Raw genomic sequence first — 17946 nt, forward strand, 5'->3', positions numbered from 1 at the left:
GAAATACGACAGCAAATATTGCAATGTGAATTTCTTACTATCTTCCTCGCAATGGTTTTGCATCTGTGTTTATTTTATCACGGTCACTGGACCATTTCTGACGATTTTTTACTAACAAAGAATCAGTTCACACTCATCGTGGGAACACATTGCAAGGACGTTCACAAAATTTTCATCACATGAAAGATTACCGTAATCCCCGTTTCAAAGACGTAGGAAATGTATAATGATTTGTTTATCTTGAAAAATCCCGAACTGAAGCCTCTAAATACAAAATGATTTTTCTTCTGAACAACTTCCCGACAACTTTACAATCACACTCTGGTCATCACATGGCGGTTGTAACCGTACATGTGCTGATGCCAATGGAGATTCAAAAGACTTCAAATCAACAGTCAAAACGTACGGAAAAATATCAATATCCAAGCAATGTAAAACAGAGTAATTTTGATAAGGTCAATTTATTGTATATTATAAAAAATCTCCAGACCACTCGGAACAGCGTAAGATTATGATCTCACTCATTCGAATACTACACTCGCACGGTAGGGTAAAAATGGGAACTCAGATCGTTATATACTGTTTCCGTCAAGCGAGTCCGCTTATCTAAAGACGGCAAAAATGGTAAAAAGACGGTAAAGTGACCATGATTATTATTGCTTGTCTCTGTAAATTTTGCCAACTATTCGTTAGTAGTTGTCGAATTTCTTGAGTTTGTCCGAAAACTATTTCAGTGAATGACGTAAGTTTCAAGACACCCGAGTGCGAACGCAATATCGATATTGGGATAGCAAAATCAGTCACAGACAATCGAGGAAGAACATAAGAGTCTATTAATCTGCGATTTAATTCATCCTAGGTTACCATGAAAGTAAAAAAGGTAATGTTGTGCCCTGGTTAGGAAAGAAAAGTTGATTAAGTTTTCAAAAAAACGTCAGCTAATACCGGTACTCGAACAATTTAGTAAAAAAACTAGCTCAGAAAAACGTATAGAGAAGAACGACATCACCGATCACGGCGATCTTCAGACCTTTTATCATGTTTCAGTCTGAACGGTCAACATTTGATGCTATAACCTATGTCAAGTGTCTCTTTTTGGTCAAATCCGACAGAGATGAATCAATCACGATTTAGTTTCATCGCCCCGACCCGACAGGAAATAATGAAGCTCATGGGCACCTGTATACATGTAATCGTGGCATGAACGTATCCAATGCCCGTCCACTGCATGAGCCATTGACCGTGCATCGCGAGCAAACAACGGTTTTGGACGTCACGAGAGCATTTTTTTTTTCGCAGTCTGTGAGCGGTTGAGTGGTTTGGGTAGGCTGCATACATGTAGATCGGAATCGAGTTGATTTCGGCCGAAAACAGTTAGAAAAGTAGTTTTTCGTGCTCCGTCCAAATTGGATCCGCATGTTGCCGGTTTTGTCCATGGTAATCAGCAGAGCTGTGATGGGAGGCCGTATAACGCCGGAATACACATCATCGTGTGCAGGGCTAGCTACTAGGCCACAACATACTTCCAAAAGTGATCTATCGTAAAATATCGTACTGCAGGTCAACACACACATCACCCATTCATAGGCCTACAGGTACACAGATCAACGAACAAAAGGGAGAGGCAATCTGCTTGAAACCATGAAGTAGTCCGTTTGAATTCATTGAGGCGTGTGTTCAGTAACCGTTGGTCAAGTTTTTTGTTCAGTAGTAAGAATCGTTTATTCATTGTTGACATCGTAATCGATCCGATGTACACAACAAATGTTTGATCGTTTGCACCTTTGCGCGTCCCCTCGTGATTGGCAGCTGTTTGAATGCTTTCATCTATTGTTTGTTGGACGCTTCGAACACAGCATCGAAGCAGTTTTGGCATAAAAAATCAACTTAAAATGGAAAAAAATGAGAGAATTTCGCCAACAGGGTGATGCCACAAGTATATTCACAAAACGTAATATGTTGGAACAGTGCTTTAATTTACACCATGGTTGTTGAAAGATCCAGATTTTCGGGAGCATTCGTTGACGTTGTTACCATGTGCCACTCATGTTGGATTATGAATGTCCAGGGAGATAGGGGGTATTTATAGGCTCCCCCTGCCTTTAAGCTCTCCACAGTTGTCCCCCAACTACTGAAATTGCCCATTAAAAATGCCCACTGGATGGAGATATTCAATGAGGCAAACTCTACACATCGTTCAGACCTTGGATGTTTGCGTTTAGTGTCCTTTGTGTATTTTGCCTGTGTATTTTATGCTTCGCTGTTTTGTGTATAGAACTGATTAGCCATGGCCGAGACATGGCTGTTTTCTGTGTGTCAGTGCGCAGTCTTTCCTCCAGTGTGGAAAGACTATAAAACACTACGATCCTTTAACACTATCTTTTGATCAGACGTGTGTGTGGTAACTAAGATCAGCACACAACTGTGCAAGCATGTACCGGTAATTATCATTCAACCTCGGGACATTATTCTCCTCTAAGTGTGGCACTTACATTCCTTTGCATCTATCATAGAATGCTCAGCTTTATGTGAATATTGATGCAGCCAATGAATTCATCATCTCTGTACAATTAAAGGAGGATTTCATGCATACTGCGATGCTGTCTTTTCTTGGAGTGGTGTAAATCAAATGTGGATAATTAAACATTCCAAGGAACTCTTGGATAATTTGAAATCAAGATCTATTTCAAAACAAAAACATCTATTAAAACTTTTGATTTTTCCACATTGTATACCACAATAAATTAAAATAAATTAAAAAGAATGCTTGAGAAAGAGCATCAATTAAGCATTTTTCTACAAAAACGGTTCATACCGTCACAAATACGTAGTATTAAGGTATAAAGCTACATATTTTGTTAAGAATATTACTAATTCTTTAAGGGCGGTGGTTGTCACGCTGCACATGCGCAACTTTTTTGTTGATAAACATAAATTTTTGTAAACATAAGTCTTCTCAACTTCTATCGGAGTGAAATGGAAGCGGTCCCTCACTTTGTAAATGCCTCTGTAAGACGTACTCAACATCATGCAACAGTAAACTGTAAGATCGGAAACGAACTTTGCTTGAAAGATCCTTTGCTTGACTTGATACTTGCAATAATGTACTCTGAATTCTCGGTTGCACCGCACCACGGGGGCAAATCTCAGAGTTGAGTTGGATTCTCCACAGCCGAATGGGGAGCGCCATATACCCGGTTCCCTTGACACTGACGTTTACGCAGACCCAGAACAGATTCTCCTCACTCAGTTGCTGCAGCGGGCAAATCCATCGATTGCGTTATTGTCGACTGGACTACCGTATGTAGGGCCTCTGGAAATAAGTTTTTGTCTTTGCTAGCGATGTCATGAACTTGAGCCCTGCCATTTGATAGTGTGCGGGCATATTACAGATAACACACATACGGGTAAGTGTTCTCAAGTACGCTTGAGTGATCAGAGCCCGAGAAAATCATGATCAAATGTAATGTCAATACAGCGTGTAATTCCTGTTCAGCATTCAGCAGATATTTAACTTAGATTAATTGACCTAGTATTGCTTGCTAACTTTGGTAAGTGGGAATGCTTGTGAGAGATCGGCTGCTGTTTTAACAAGTGGCAGTATCACAAACATTGTGATCAACCCATAACTTTGTGTGGTGCTCTTGGATATGTTTTCAACAGGGGGAACCCTTTCACGAGCATGCGATGACCACCGCCCTTTAAGTTTTCATACCAAGAAAAACATTATCAGTATGCTTAATTTCCTCATCGACAACATATTTGTTTAATTTGGAGGACAAATTTTCTAACAGTGTATAGGAATTCCTATGGGTACTAACTGTGCTCCCTTGCTTGCTGACTTATTTCTGTACTCATACGTGGCAGAATTTATCCAGAACTTAATCAAACAGAAAAAAAGGTCTCTGTAGCTAGAATTTAAATCTTACATGCACAAATGCCCATCCATCTAATCAAAATTCCAATTCAAATACGTGACATGTCGTCCTTCTATTGTGAGTTTTCAGATTACAATTTACATAGGGTACAGCATTCCACTTCATAGTTACTGTCTGTGATGTGAAATCATATACCGATAGTTGATGTAATCCACTATCTGTAGCCACAGTCAAATGGTACAAGCTTCCTTTCTGCTGATGAATGGGATAAAAGTTAACAAGTGTGCCTTGGCCCATAGAGAGTGATAAACATATAACAAACAACTGAATGTAATGATAAAATAGTTAAGTATAGGTCTACAGGCACTGAGGGTGAATATGTTCATCATTTGATTCGTTTCTTTTCCTTTTCTACTTCTGTGATAATTTTTAAGACAATCAATCTGCAAGGCAGTTTATGTATTGACAAATATGTTATCTTTTGCAAACTGTTCTTGATTTTTCATTTACAATATTTGACATAGACTGAAATGCATAACATGCAACCAATGTTTACATTTTGCCCATACACCAGATACATGGAGAGATTTCAACATACAATCATAAACTCAGAAACCCTACAGGGAAAAGTAAACATTGTTTTCTTCCAGAACAACTGGTGTATCCACATCTGGAACAACTTACAAACTTAACCAATTACACAAGGATGATGACACAAGAGATAAAGCTAAGAAATTTAACTGTGGTGATCTTGACTAATCCTTTCAATCCTTACCTAACTTGACATCTTAAACTGATATACACTGCATGGTTAATTGCGCGCAAAAAGACATCAGGGGTGGACCATTTGATATTGGAGGGTGGGGGGATGGGCATGGATTTAACAAATTTCCTTATCAGCCATTGCTTAGATACGTGAATCCTTTGATACCGCCCTAATACCCAACGAAACAGGTATAATCATGGATGTACTACTGGTACACAAATAGTGTACAAAAAAATGTGTACATCCATGGTTTGACTGCATTTAGCTTGTCCCAAAGTGCCAAATACTGACTAAATTTCAGGTCCCAGGCTTTGGTAGTCTGTGTGGGCTGCCATTTCATGGATTTTGGTAGCCCAAGAGAAAAGTTGGTAGTCTGTGGACGTGGGACTACCACTAATTTTGAGCCCTGATTATACATTATTTTGTTCCCACTCTCCCACCTTTTCTTTTTGTCAAACCTTCCATGACTGACATTTTTTATTGACATTTGTTTGGATTTTTTTTCAAAATCTGCCAGAACCCCCCACCCAAGGATATCAAATGGTCCACCCCTTTGTATTGACCATCTTTGCTTGAGATATACAATGACCAGATGGCAGGAAGTGTGTCAACTATTTACAACCTTTCTACTCTCAAACATTGAAAAAATTTTGGAATATATTTGTTGGAAACCAAACCTGCTAAAATCACCTCAGCTGTGTTTTCCAATGATTTTTTTTCTGCATTGCAACACCAAATACAGTTTACCCTATCAAATGCTTACTAAATCACCACATTATACACTCTTATTTCCAGTAGGTACAAAATTACCAAAAAAAATCTTAAAAATACAAAATGAAAGATATCCCTGTAAAATTGGCATTTGTGCAAAGGATTGATGCTACCTACCTACGCACAAAATATCAACACATTCTGCCCAATGGTTCCTGAGTTGCAGCATCTTCACGGATTTTCACTTTTTTGTATCTCATTTGCATATTTTTCACACAAACATCTTGATTTGAACAAATTCACATCTCCAACCTAGAATGCCCCTCAGTACCAAATATGAAGATTGTGGGTGTTGCGGTTTTCGTGTTATTGATCTTAATGGATACACATCCATACATGCATACATACATGTACACACAGACGCCATTTTGCCACCTTATAAGAATACCTCCCATTTCAATATATACATATATATATATATATATGGGAGCTAAAAACTATCAACTAGAATTTTCCGTTAGATTACAAAACTCTGTTTGAACTGAAATACTGATAAATTGAACTGAAATACCAGTAAATAAAGTGAGATTGTACAGGCTTCTTATTTTATCAATATTTACTTCATAAGGGAAAATGCCAAGAGGATTTGACCGGTTAAGAAGGGCTTGACTACGCAATTTCTGCGTAGTGAAGATTCATTACGTATTCATGGTGACCCCTGGCCAGCTGTCAATATCTTTGGGGGCTTTTGTCTTTTGGCCTGCTTTGCATATGCGTCGTTGGACACGACCTGCCAATCACCCAGGTAGTCAATTAAACTATTAATTGACTGTTTACCGACCCAATTAACACTATCTAGCAGTATCAGTCATATTTTAATCGCGTGGCCCGGGTGGGCACAACGTAGGAACGCGTGTATTTCTATGTGTACGTTTCACTTGTGGTGTTGTTTGTACCATCGTGCGTTTGAAGTCCTTGTTTCACCTACAGCATTACCTTCAAGGTGACAGGCTTACGATTAATGTTCAGTATCATTGCACTGAGTTCTGCTCACGGCGAAAACCACCTGTTTTGCCTACTAATAAATGCCCGTAGCTGCCCGTCCTGAATGTAGCCCATCATAGCTAGTAACAGTAATCAGTCAATATATAATACCCTGCGCCTTATACTTTTTATATAAACTTGTAAAATCATAGTCCGAGCCGTAAAATTGTTGACTTTCGATCCGATATACAGGTTGATCGTTGAATCGCACCGGCGCATCCATGTTTACTTGCCCCATAAGCTTACTACTCTGCAAAGGGTGGGTAGATGGAATTCCAGGGCCAAAAATGAACACCGGGGCGAAACTTTTTGTGAATCCATGTGAAAACATAAATCATTTATCAGTTTTGATATATACTCCTCAATTGTAAGTTTGATCAAAACCGAGACCACATTCAAGGGCTATGCAGACTGTCCATGTACGCACACACATGCAACCACCGGTGAATATCAGCGTCAGCGGCATAACTATCGGGTCGTAAATCGATCGGCGGTTTGGGGGCCCTGGACTATGATTTTATAAGTTTATATCACAAGTAAATGTTGTGGAATATTAAGATATCGACCTATTACTGTATTGAAAAGGCCAATTTCATGACGGGCAGTGCTAGAAGAATGACGGGCAGGGACGGCAGTAATTAGTAGGACCGTTTCTTTGAATACTGTTCGATATTAAGTGACGGTCAAACTTTTGGGTGGTGCGCCTGACCGGCGGCACAGACACAACTGGGTTGACAAGCAGATAATTTAGGTTTTTGTTCAGTGTTGTTACCATTTGTCCATGGTGGAAAACATTGACGGAAAACCAGAGAAAACGGTCCCGCTCCGAGAACAGCCCCGAGACGGGGACGGTGTCTTTTGGCACGCGTATACGCCAGTCACCTAGGCGACAGTAATCCGCACCACTTATCACCATCGGGAAGGTACTCCTCCCCCTATACCACTGGCGATCCCGCCCTCAAGGCACTACGTCATTCGACCAAGCATTGTTATTGTAATTTCCTGCATAAACTTAACAGCGAGGTCAACCGGTCAAATCCTCTTGGCATTTCCTGGCATGTTGATGGAAAAAATAAACTGGGGTGTCTTTTATTTGATTGATGCTACAACCTTAATTTGCTAGTGACGTGAAAAAATATTGCTCCATAACATGAAAAATATTGCTCTTCATAACTTAGATTTGCATGATTTACTTTAGTCGCCCTCAATCACAACCAAATCCCCTAAGATTAATAAACAGAAAGTGACATTGCCCCTGTGAGATAATCCTGGACAAAACACTGTGATGTTCAAAAATATATTTGCATAAATTATGCACACATGACAGAAATGCTATTCAAATAAAAGACCCTGGGTTGAACCATCCCTATTTTGTTTACCAACCAGGATGCTATGCTGGGAAGAAAACGGTATACTGTTGCAACAAAGTACTATATACTAATAAAAACATCACAAATCTGAACAAAAACATCTCCAGGAGTGTCATGCATCGAAAAATTTGATGCCAAAGAGGTCAAAGCATCAGACACCAACCCTTTGTACTCTTCATTTAGCTGATCATGTTATCTCAGTCATATACATTTGTTGCACACCAGCAGAGGCACTGTTCCATCAGCATAGATGCCTGCAATACAAATGACAGAATTCAGAATGTATTTGTGACAAAGTGTGCACAGTGTAGCAATAGGAGGCAATTAACTCCAATTAACTCCAATTTTTTTTGAAAAGTGTGTTGATCGATTGTCCTGAACCCATCCCGTTATCATATGTCAGAAAAAAGTTTAAATGTTGTTTACAGGATGGAATATGCTAATAGATAATATAATCAATTTCGGCTGAAATGTCGATATAAAAATCATGTGACATCTTTTATGCAAATTTAAATAACATAAACTGAAAGGGCTATCAAAACTACATATGTGTACCAAATTTCATCAAAATATGACCAGTAGTTTTTGAGATATTATGTACAGCCTGAAATTCGGTCTGGACCCCTGCCTTAACTCACTGGCAAACCAATACTGACCATTCTGTTGGGTTCTGTGTCATGTTAGACTGCTTACCTGGAAAGGGAGATTCTTCTCCATGGAGACAAGATATTGCCCATTCACAGGACTTTGAGCTTGTCATCCTGAAAGTGAAAACAAGCTTCCATCAAGAATCTAATAGTGCTGTCATAAATTCTTTTACTCTTAGTAGTCTTAGGGCATTCTGCAGACTACACAACACTTGAAGGTATAATCCAATAATTAATTGACACACTTGAATATTGCTACACTTATCCCAAACTTCTCTTCAGAATTTATCAACTGAAAGCTTCTGGTGATACAAATTAATTAAATGTCTGATAATCAGGCCATGATGGTGATTTGGGAAGTTAAAAATATACAGCCTTATAAATATACTATGAAAAGCCTGCTTCCATGTGTATCTATCCAACAATGGGACAATACTGAAAAGTTGTGATATTTGTGTATGAATGCAAAGGTGATATACCGGACTCTTGCCACAGCACCAACATAACCATTGTCTGTGGGACATCTATCAATCCCACAGGTTAGAACGTCACCAAACGTTGTAAGATATTCAAATACATCAGACTTGTTTACATTTACTGGTAGATTGTAGATTTCCAGGGTACATGGTCCATCCGCTAACAGATCATTCTGAAACATTAGAAAATGTGTTTTGAAGTCAAGCATATGTTTCATGTTGGGAAGATGTTGAGAAGCATGAGGGAAAATGCCAAGAGGGTTTGACCGGTTAAGAAGGGCTTGACTACGCAGTTTCTGCGTAGTGAAGCTTCATTACGTATTCATGGTGACCCCTGGCCAGCTGTCAATAACTTTGGGGGCTTTTGTCTTTTTGCCTGCTTTGCATATGCGTCGTTGGACACGACCTGCCAATCACCCAGGTAGTCAATTAAACTATTAATTGACTGTTTACCGACCCAATTAACACTATGCAGCAGTATCAGTCATATTTTAATCACGTGGCCCGGGTGGGCACAACGTAGGAACGCGTGTATTTCTATGTGTACGTTTCACTTGTGGTGTTGTTTGTACCATCATGCGTTTGAAGTCCTTGTTTCACCTACAGCATTACCTTCAAGGTGACAGGCTTACTATTAATGTTCAGTATCATTGCACCGAGTTCTGCCCACGGTGAAAACCACCTGTTTTGCCTACTAATTACTGCCCGTCGCTGCCCGTCCTGAATGTAGCCTATCTATAGCTACAGTAATCACATAAATCATTTATCAGTTTTGATATATACTCCTAATTGTAAGTTTGATCAAAATCGAGACCACATTCAAGGGCTATGCAGACTGTCCATGTACGCACACACAGTGACAAGAAGGCGGCAAACACCTACTCACCAAGCACATCGAATCGGCGAAAAGAAGCATAAAAAAGCTAGGCTCATCGCCAAAACAAACGCGCCAATCGCTAACAAAAACCCATACCAAGCGGCCCTTTTCAGGGCCACCAAATACTCCAACAGAGAACTACCAAAAATACGATAAAATGACATAGAACACACAAACACTTAAAAGAAATAACAAAAATCGTACACATAACAAACAACTGAAACACAACATTAAATACAAAATAAACAATCACAGTAACGTAACAGAAAACATGGCCGTGGAAATAAATCAGCTATTTCCAAAGAAAAGCCGACAACAACATGAAATTCAACAACAACCTATCATCGCTCAAACTATGAAACTCCGAAAAATAGTACTAGGCAAAAGCCTTAAATTCATTCGGACACCAACAAACCAAACAGAAAAATAGCGTCAATGACACTGTAGCTCCCATCCTGGACTATTTAGTGTTTGTTCTTTGGTCAGATATTTGAACATGTGTGAAAGGGATAAAGTGCATGAAGTGAAAATACTTAAATGAAATGTACTGGAGACAGTGAAATATGTTTAATGTAATTATTCAGAATATAAAATGGAAAAATACAGAATTAGATATATCGAATACTGTGATACAACCATTAACTCAACAAGTCATTTACAATGACATAGTCCCCACTTGTAATAGGAGTATTAGTCTTGATGGGGCAGGAAAATGTGGTCATTAAGAAGTATCACTGGAGTGTATATGTTGGGATCTATGGGCACATACGTCTATGTCGTTGTTCCCAATTTGAAACATATGAGGCATGTCTAGGTTATGGTTCTAAATCGGGAAAAAAGATCAGACCTCTAGCAGTATTGGCCAGCCAAGAAATACATATGCGCATTATAAATGAGGTACAAGATGTGACATCTTAAGTAGGGGGGTCACACTAAAAGAAGGAAACAATCATAGTATACTTTTCCAGTTAGTTTTATAGACATTTGAAAAAGAAACAATATGCAGTTTGAATGATGCCAATCGGATGAAGCGTTCTAAAGATATAGCTTTTCAAAGTTTCCATATTTTGACAAATTTTCCCCAACAAAGTTGACAAAAATGGCAATTTGAACAATTTTAGGATTTTGAAAAGCTATAAAACTGCATTCAAAATATTTTAAGGTATTTTAGAATGATTTTCTTTCAGAACTGAAACAATTTTAATGAAAAAATAATACAAAGGTAAGTACCGTTGATTTCAGTTTAATAACTCGGACCTGAAAATCTGATGAAAGCCCAAAAATTACCTATTGTAAAAAAATTGGTCTGTATAAACAGCTGTGAAATTTCTAAGTCCATAAAATAAACAGGAAGTAGAATTATATCTCAGTAAATTATGCCAAAAAATGGCAAATTTGCAGTGCAAGTAGGTAATTTTGGGTGCTGATTTCAAATATGATATCAGTTTTTATATATGACCGCCAGAAATATGAGTTTCCATGGCAACGGTTAGCAACAGTGCATTAATAGTAATGGTAGTTCTATATTAACAGTATTACAGTTGTCATCCAATGTTATGGGTTATTTGATCGATTTCTGGTCAAACATGACATCTCAGGATTTTTCCGGCCAAAGAAACGTTCCCATGGCAACGCTTGGCAACAAAACAACCATAGCAACAGATGGCTTTTTTTAGAAAAACTACCTATGCAACAGATTCCATGGGGGTTTTTCAGGGCGCTGATTTCAAATTTGAGATTGCTTTTTGTCTATTTGCTATAGAAATATGATTTCTTTTACAATGTAACAAAACTCCAAACTTCAACTGGCAAAGAGTACCAAAAACTCATTTATCACGGCAATCATTGTCATTTTCATTGTTGTTGAATTATCTCAAAATGGGAATTAAAAAGTTTAAGGAAACTGTTGACCATACTCAGCAATACGTATTTTGTCAAGTAGTAATAAACATACCTTGCAACCCTATTGTACTTACATCTTGTTTGTCATAATTTTTCAACATGGTACAAGTCAGCCAATTAAGGTTACTTGACATAAAGTCATTCTGCCAGTGACTAATAGGCTGCTTAGCGCTGTTTGCTGGCAAACCATTTGTTCCAGTATTTGTTATATTTTCGGATAATAAGCAGCTCATTTTCAACTTTGAAATATCGAAGTGATGGATCGGGAACAATTGTGATATTGCTACAAATTACAAACTTAAGGTTAGTCTCCTGAATGTCATCTGCGTCTGGCCAAATAAAGTTAGATGTACTGCCTCGTTTGCGCTGCATGTATGAAACCAATACTTTATTTGCAGAGACAACTTGCATCACATGTCCAGGATACCAGTCATCCTCATATGCTGTTATTACTGTATCTCCAGTTTTAACTCTGATGTCCTCTGTTGAACATTGTCTGCTGTCATCTTTGCAACTACTTTTTCCTTTCTTTTCAGTGGCATCATTGGCATCATCATCACCATCACCATCACTATCACCATCATCGTTATCATCATCATTGTCGATGTCACTGTCATCTTCCTGATCACTCTCAGTGGTTAAATCTTCACTACTGTCCTCCCTATCACTCTCACTGCTGCTGCTATCATCTGCACTTCCATTACTGTTGTCTTGATCCTCATCTGGTACATGTATATGTGATTCCCTGATTTCCTGTCGCTGTTTTGCGAATTTAGCTTTCAAACCAGCGATGCCATCTGTCACAATCTCATGCATGTCATCATGTGCAGCTGATGTGTTGATTGTGTCATCGTTATCCAGGAGTCCTTCAGCATCGTGGGGGCAGATGTTATTGTTACTGATATGGGTTAGTATTGCTGTGAGGTTTGACTGCAAATCACATACACCAAATGGTTTCCCCTTACTTGAAAACATCAGGATTTCTCTATCCAGATCTGAGATGGGATATTTGTCTTTGAGATAGGTAATGTGAGTTTTCAGTGCATACATTTGCCCTCCTTTGGTATGGAACTGGTCTACATACTTCTGAACATCAGATACTGATGTGCATGGACCTCCATGTTCTTCAAGATACACCTTTCGCTCTTCTCGTTGCTTTTGTTTTTTCGCTATTGACTTCTCATGTGCAGATGCTGCCTGCTGCATGATTTCAGCTTTACGCATTCTGTTGTCCTCTTCTAACCTCTTGTACACCATCTCCCATTTTCTTCTTTCTTTTCTTGCTTTCTTGAGTATATTCGTATACTTGTCAGGATCATTTTGAGAGAGGGCTTGTAGCCATGCAGCAGTATTGTTGCATTTAAACATGGTGGTGCCTTCAGCAGCTATCATTCCCAAGGATGGCTTTGCTTGTTTTAGATATGCCCAATATCCGAAATCATTTTCACCACGTTTGTTTGTTTTCTCCATCGTCTTGGTCTGCTCCCTCACATCTGCTGAGACATTGTTGCTATATTTGCCATGCAGTTGATCTGGACAGCGACGTTCAAATACTATGAGCAAACTACAGCATACTGTTTCCAGAGCTTGTTTTGTAAGGACTGTGAATTGCTGTGTAGTGTCTGTATACAGAGAAGCAAACACTTCATCCTTGATTGGCTGTATATTACCATTTGGAAGCTGAAAGAGTGGTGGCATATGCACATCAAGCAATGGAGATGCATCTTTACTCCAGTCTTCCAATCTGTTGTAAGCTGTTTGCAGATGCTGAGAAAGGTCCATTATGTGAACAGTGTGCATTTCAACTAGCCGCCAGTAGGGCTCTGTGAACTGCTTGTGTAGTATTCCCAGGGCACGCGTTGCTGCTAACAAGGGCTCACTCTGCACGTCAGCAAGTACTGCACGCAAAAGCTTATTGCCTGCCTTTGCATAGCCATCGTTAAACATCATGGCAACATGTTTCCTGTGGTAGTAGACACCAGCTGCACATTCAAATAAGATGTTGAATCTATTGGCCCTGAATGGTTTTACCTCACAAGTCTTGATACCATTGATTTCACGGTAGGTTTTGAAGTGTCCTATGGCGCCTGCCTGTTGATTTCCTCCTGGAGAAATCGCCCCACAAACTGTACGTACCATACGCTGTGTTGCAGAGTCTATGTGCTTCCAACTATACTCTCCGTTCCTGTCTTGAAATTCCTTCACACTTTCTACTCCCAATGGTCCATACATCTTTCTCCAAAGATCTTCTAGGTCCTTCAAGGCAGTGTCACTGTATGTAGCACAACCAATTAGTGTATGTAGATTGCAGTACAGATGGTTCATGTTAGAAATTTGCTTTTTTGACTCTTCATCAAGTTCATGCCAGTTATCAATAATGTCAGGAAGTATGCTGTGACGATACACCTCAAGCTGATGATTGAAACTTTTCTGGGTAGCAGCTTGGTCTCCCATTGTATTTTTAATTTTGCCCACAAGTACTTTTGCTGTATTACTGGTCTTCTCACCATCAAGGAGGTCAGCAACTTTGTTCATCACAAATGAAATGCCTCTAACTGTGTCTGTGCATCACCTGCATGTACTTCAATAAGTCCAGATGTCAAAGTTTTACCAGCATCAACATTCACTTCAAAATCTACAACTTTTAGTCCATCTCTACTGGTTCCATCACTATGCTGTGTGGCATACTGTGTATTCTGCAGCTCTTCACCAACATGGATAGATGACACTAGATTTGCCTCTGCAGCAATACCTTTGCAGAATGTTTCTGATGGAAAGTCACTTGGATTAACATTAAACTTTCCGATCACCCTCAGGACGGTTTCTGCAACCTTTGACATGTTCTTTGAGCTAACACCAAGACTTCCCAGAGCCATAAAACAGTGTCGAATATCATTTGTATAGGTACTTGTTTGGTGAGGGCCTTCTTTGAAAACTATCTTCCTTCCTTCATCCAGCTCCATTTGTTGATTTTCTACTTGTGCTACAAGTGCTGTTTGTTCACACTTCAGTCTTTTTATGTCAAGATCTTTCTTTCTCAATTCATCATCATATTCTTCAATATTCTGTCGTTTTCTTTTTTTCCCTCTGAAGTACTTCCTTGAATCTCTAAATTTATCTCTCTGTTCCATGTATTTGTTTCTTTCGTCCTTGTATTTCTCTGCTGTGCTGTGTTCACTTTGCAACCTACTTTCCAACTCAGTAAGCTGAGCTTTCAAGGTTTCTATCTTCTTATCTCTATGTGCCTCTCTCCTGTCAACATTGAAAGGATGATAATGTACCAGGCGATGACTGAGTATCTTTTCCTTTTCTATGAGAACTTTCTGAATTTTTTTCAATTTTTGTTCTTCCTTTTGTTTTTGCTTCAGATAATCTTGTAGTTTAATCTCTGCTTGTCGACACTCAACATATGCAGAACAAAGGAGATCCTCTTTTTCCTTCAACTCTCTTTCAAACTTCATTTTTTCAATTGCAGCTGCTTGACTAAAATTTTGCAGTTGTGAAATGGGACAAGACTGATCCTTTTTTTTTTGCCCCGGTAATATGAAAGCAGAAATTTTCATCACCTCTAGCGTAACTTTATCACCATTACGTACTGCTTTATCTCTCTACTTACTTTTTGCATTACACATTGCAAATCTCCATGACTGTGGCAAAACAGTAGCACATCTCTCATCGCCAAAGAGCATCTCCATCCACTTCAAAGCTTCTTTCCGACTTTTGTCACTTTTACTTCTAAATATTTCTATTTCAGCTATAGCCATGTCTGTATTGTCTTCTCTCTATCAAATGTAGCTTTTCCCTCAGCACTTCCTTCGTGATACCTATTTTGTCACATTCTTCACCAATGAATAAAGGTGATCTTACTATTCTAGGCTTATAGAGACTCTCTATTGGAACATTAAATTTCTGCTTCACATCTTCACCACTCTGACACTTCATTAATACTTTTGCCACCTTTCCCGTCAAATCAGAAATTTTTTTTGGAACATTTGCATTTTTGTCAAGCACCATGATGGCAGTAGGTAGATGTTCAGTGACACTCATCCCTTCCTGATGAAGTATATGCTCTAAAGTGTACACATCAGCATATGTTACCTTTTTACCATTTTCAAAAGAAGCTAAAAGTGAGAGTATGGAAGAGAGAGAAAGTGAGAGTATGGGAGAGAGAGAGAGAGAGAGAGAGAGAGAGAGCGAGAGAGAGAGAGAGAGAGAGAGAGAGAGAGAGAGAGAGAGAAAGTGAGAGAGAGAAAGAAAGGGAGAGAGCCAGACAGAGTGCCTATTAATTTGATATCATCCCATAAAAAGATAAAATGTCATGCACCACATAAAGTAGATATTAATGAAAATTTTATTAAATTAAATAAAAATGAAAAAAAAAGTACATTTTCACAGAATGTAAATCAACTCTTGTTTTCAGGATAATTCACAAACTATATCAACCATGAATCTGAAAAATAAAATAAGAAACAAAAATTTAATAAAGGAAACAATACTTCAATACAGTGACAAATAATAAAGCTATTGCATATACAAATCTAGTGTTCACAATTAAAATTGCATTAGTAAGAATTCAAATTGCTTATGACAGTTAAGAATTAGTGAAAAAACAACAATATAATTGCCCCTATCGATGTCAAATTATCCTACGCTGTACTCAACCATGGATGTAACACAGTGGTCTGTCCAGCCCAGCTCCAGTCAGTTGCAAATCGAATTTTTTAGCCCAACTCCAAGATATGTGATTATACGTAGAAAACTATAACTCCAGTACAAAGAAAGATACCGGCCAAAATGCGATCAAACACAGCATCTCAGACTGGAACGTGAGTTTTAAAAAGGTTTACACTATTTCATTGCCGGTCGTAGCCAGCCGATGTCTATATACACAACTGGTGGTGGTGTACATCGTACACTGCAGTGCTCCGCGGAAAAAATTGAAAGTCCGATTATGAAAACATTATCACAGAAAACACGTTCAGAACTTTCAAATAATGAAAATAAAATCCATACCTGGACGTGTGCGATCTCGCACCAAACAGCGGACGTCCTCGAGCGTCAGCGTCAATAGATTATCGCTCAAAATATCAATCACTGTCTCATTGAACTCTGCCATTTTGACCTCGTCCTTCTGCATAACTCGTTATTTCCGGACGTCGCATTCGATCGTACCCCGTTAAATCATGTGTCAAAAAAAAGCTATGATTTCAAATTTTACGATTATAAAACTGCTTTTATGCTTTCATAGAGAAAAATTTTGAGAAAAACGAATTTCAAAACTTTATTTGTCCATATCTTCTTATCGAAAAGTCATACTGAAGAAACAGTTATATCATCGTGTAGCTCGAATTCGGGACTATTAATTTATGCACTCCTCTAACCCGATCACTCTTCGGCGATCTCCGGAAAGTAATTTCAAAACCCGAGTCGTAGCTCCAGGATGGCCGCGACGGCATCGGCCGACCGCCACGATTAGAAAACTACAAAACTTTGCGTACGTATATCTCAAGTTTGAAAACTCCTAGAAATACGAGACTTAGTGAGATCAGTAATTATTTCCTGGCAATTAAAAAGATGTCTTTAGATTTATTCTTTGCAGTCTACTTTTTTTGTTACGATCCAAAGAATTCTGTCATTTGTTCAGTGTGTACAGTGTATTAAAAGCCGGGAATGGGCTCCCATTGACCTGTGACCCCCCTATCTTAAGGTCTAATATCCTATCAAAATTGGAGGGTATAGAACTTGTGGTTACTGAAATATGCATATATATGTATAATCAAGGTCAAAGGTCATCGAGGTCACATGACATTTTGAAAAAAAAATTATATTGCTAATTAATCCCTATATGCCAAAAAATCAGATCTCTAGCTCTATTCGCTTGCCCAGAATTAGATGTGTACATAATTAATGAGGTAAAGCATGTGTTGTCATAAGGTCTCCCATCCTACTAAATACAAAGGACATAGCACTTGTGGTTACTTATTTATTGACATAAACATATATTTTAGGTAAAGGGTCATCGAGGTCACATGACATTTGGTCAAAAAATTTCTCTCCTATAGTTATCCCTATATACCAAAAATCAGACCTCTAGCTCTATTGGCTCGCTCAAAATTAGATATGCGCATAATTATTGAGGTACAGTATGTGGCGTCATAAGGTGTCCAATCATACCAAACATGAAGGGTGTAGCACTTGTGGTTACAGAGTTATGGAAAAATATGTATATTTGAGGTCAAAGGTCACCGAGGTCACGTGACATTTTGTCAAAAAAA

General features: G+C 38.6%; 1 protein-coding gene across 1 annotated transcript in view; it reads right to left on the minus strand.

Moving 5' to 3' along the window:
• Positions 1-2123: 2123 nt before the first annotated feature.
• The window catches only part of LOC139150834 (uncharacterized), a 28320-nt gene continuing 12497 nt past the window's right edge, over positions 2124-17946 (minus strand). The window contains exons 4-6 of the mRNA XM_070723241.1: positions 8896-9065; positions 8463-8530; positions 2124-8023 (exon numbers count right to left, since the gene is read on the minus strand). Of these exons, the coding sequence (XP_070579342.1) occupies positions 7971-8023; positions 8463-8530; positions 8896-9065 (291 nt within the window). The 3' untranslated portion in view covers positions 2124-7970. The remainder of the gene's footprint in view (positions 8024-8462; positions 8531-8895; positions 9066-17946) is intronic.

This window comes from Ptychodera flava, chromosome 15, assembly GCF_041260155.1.
Source record: "Ptychodera flava strain L36383 chromosome 15, AS_Pfla_20210202, whole genome shotgun sequence".
NCBI classification, from domain to species: domain Eukaryota; kingdom Metazoa; phylum Hemichordata; class Enteropneusta; family Ptychoderidae; genus Ptychodera; species Ptychodera flava.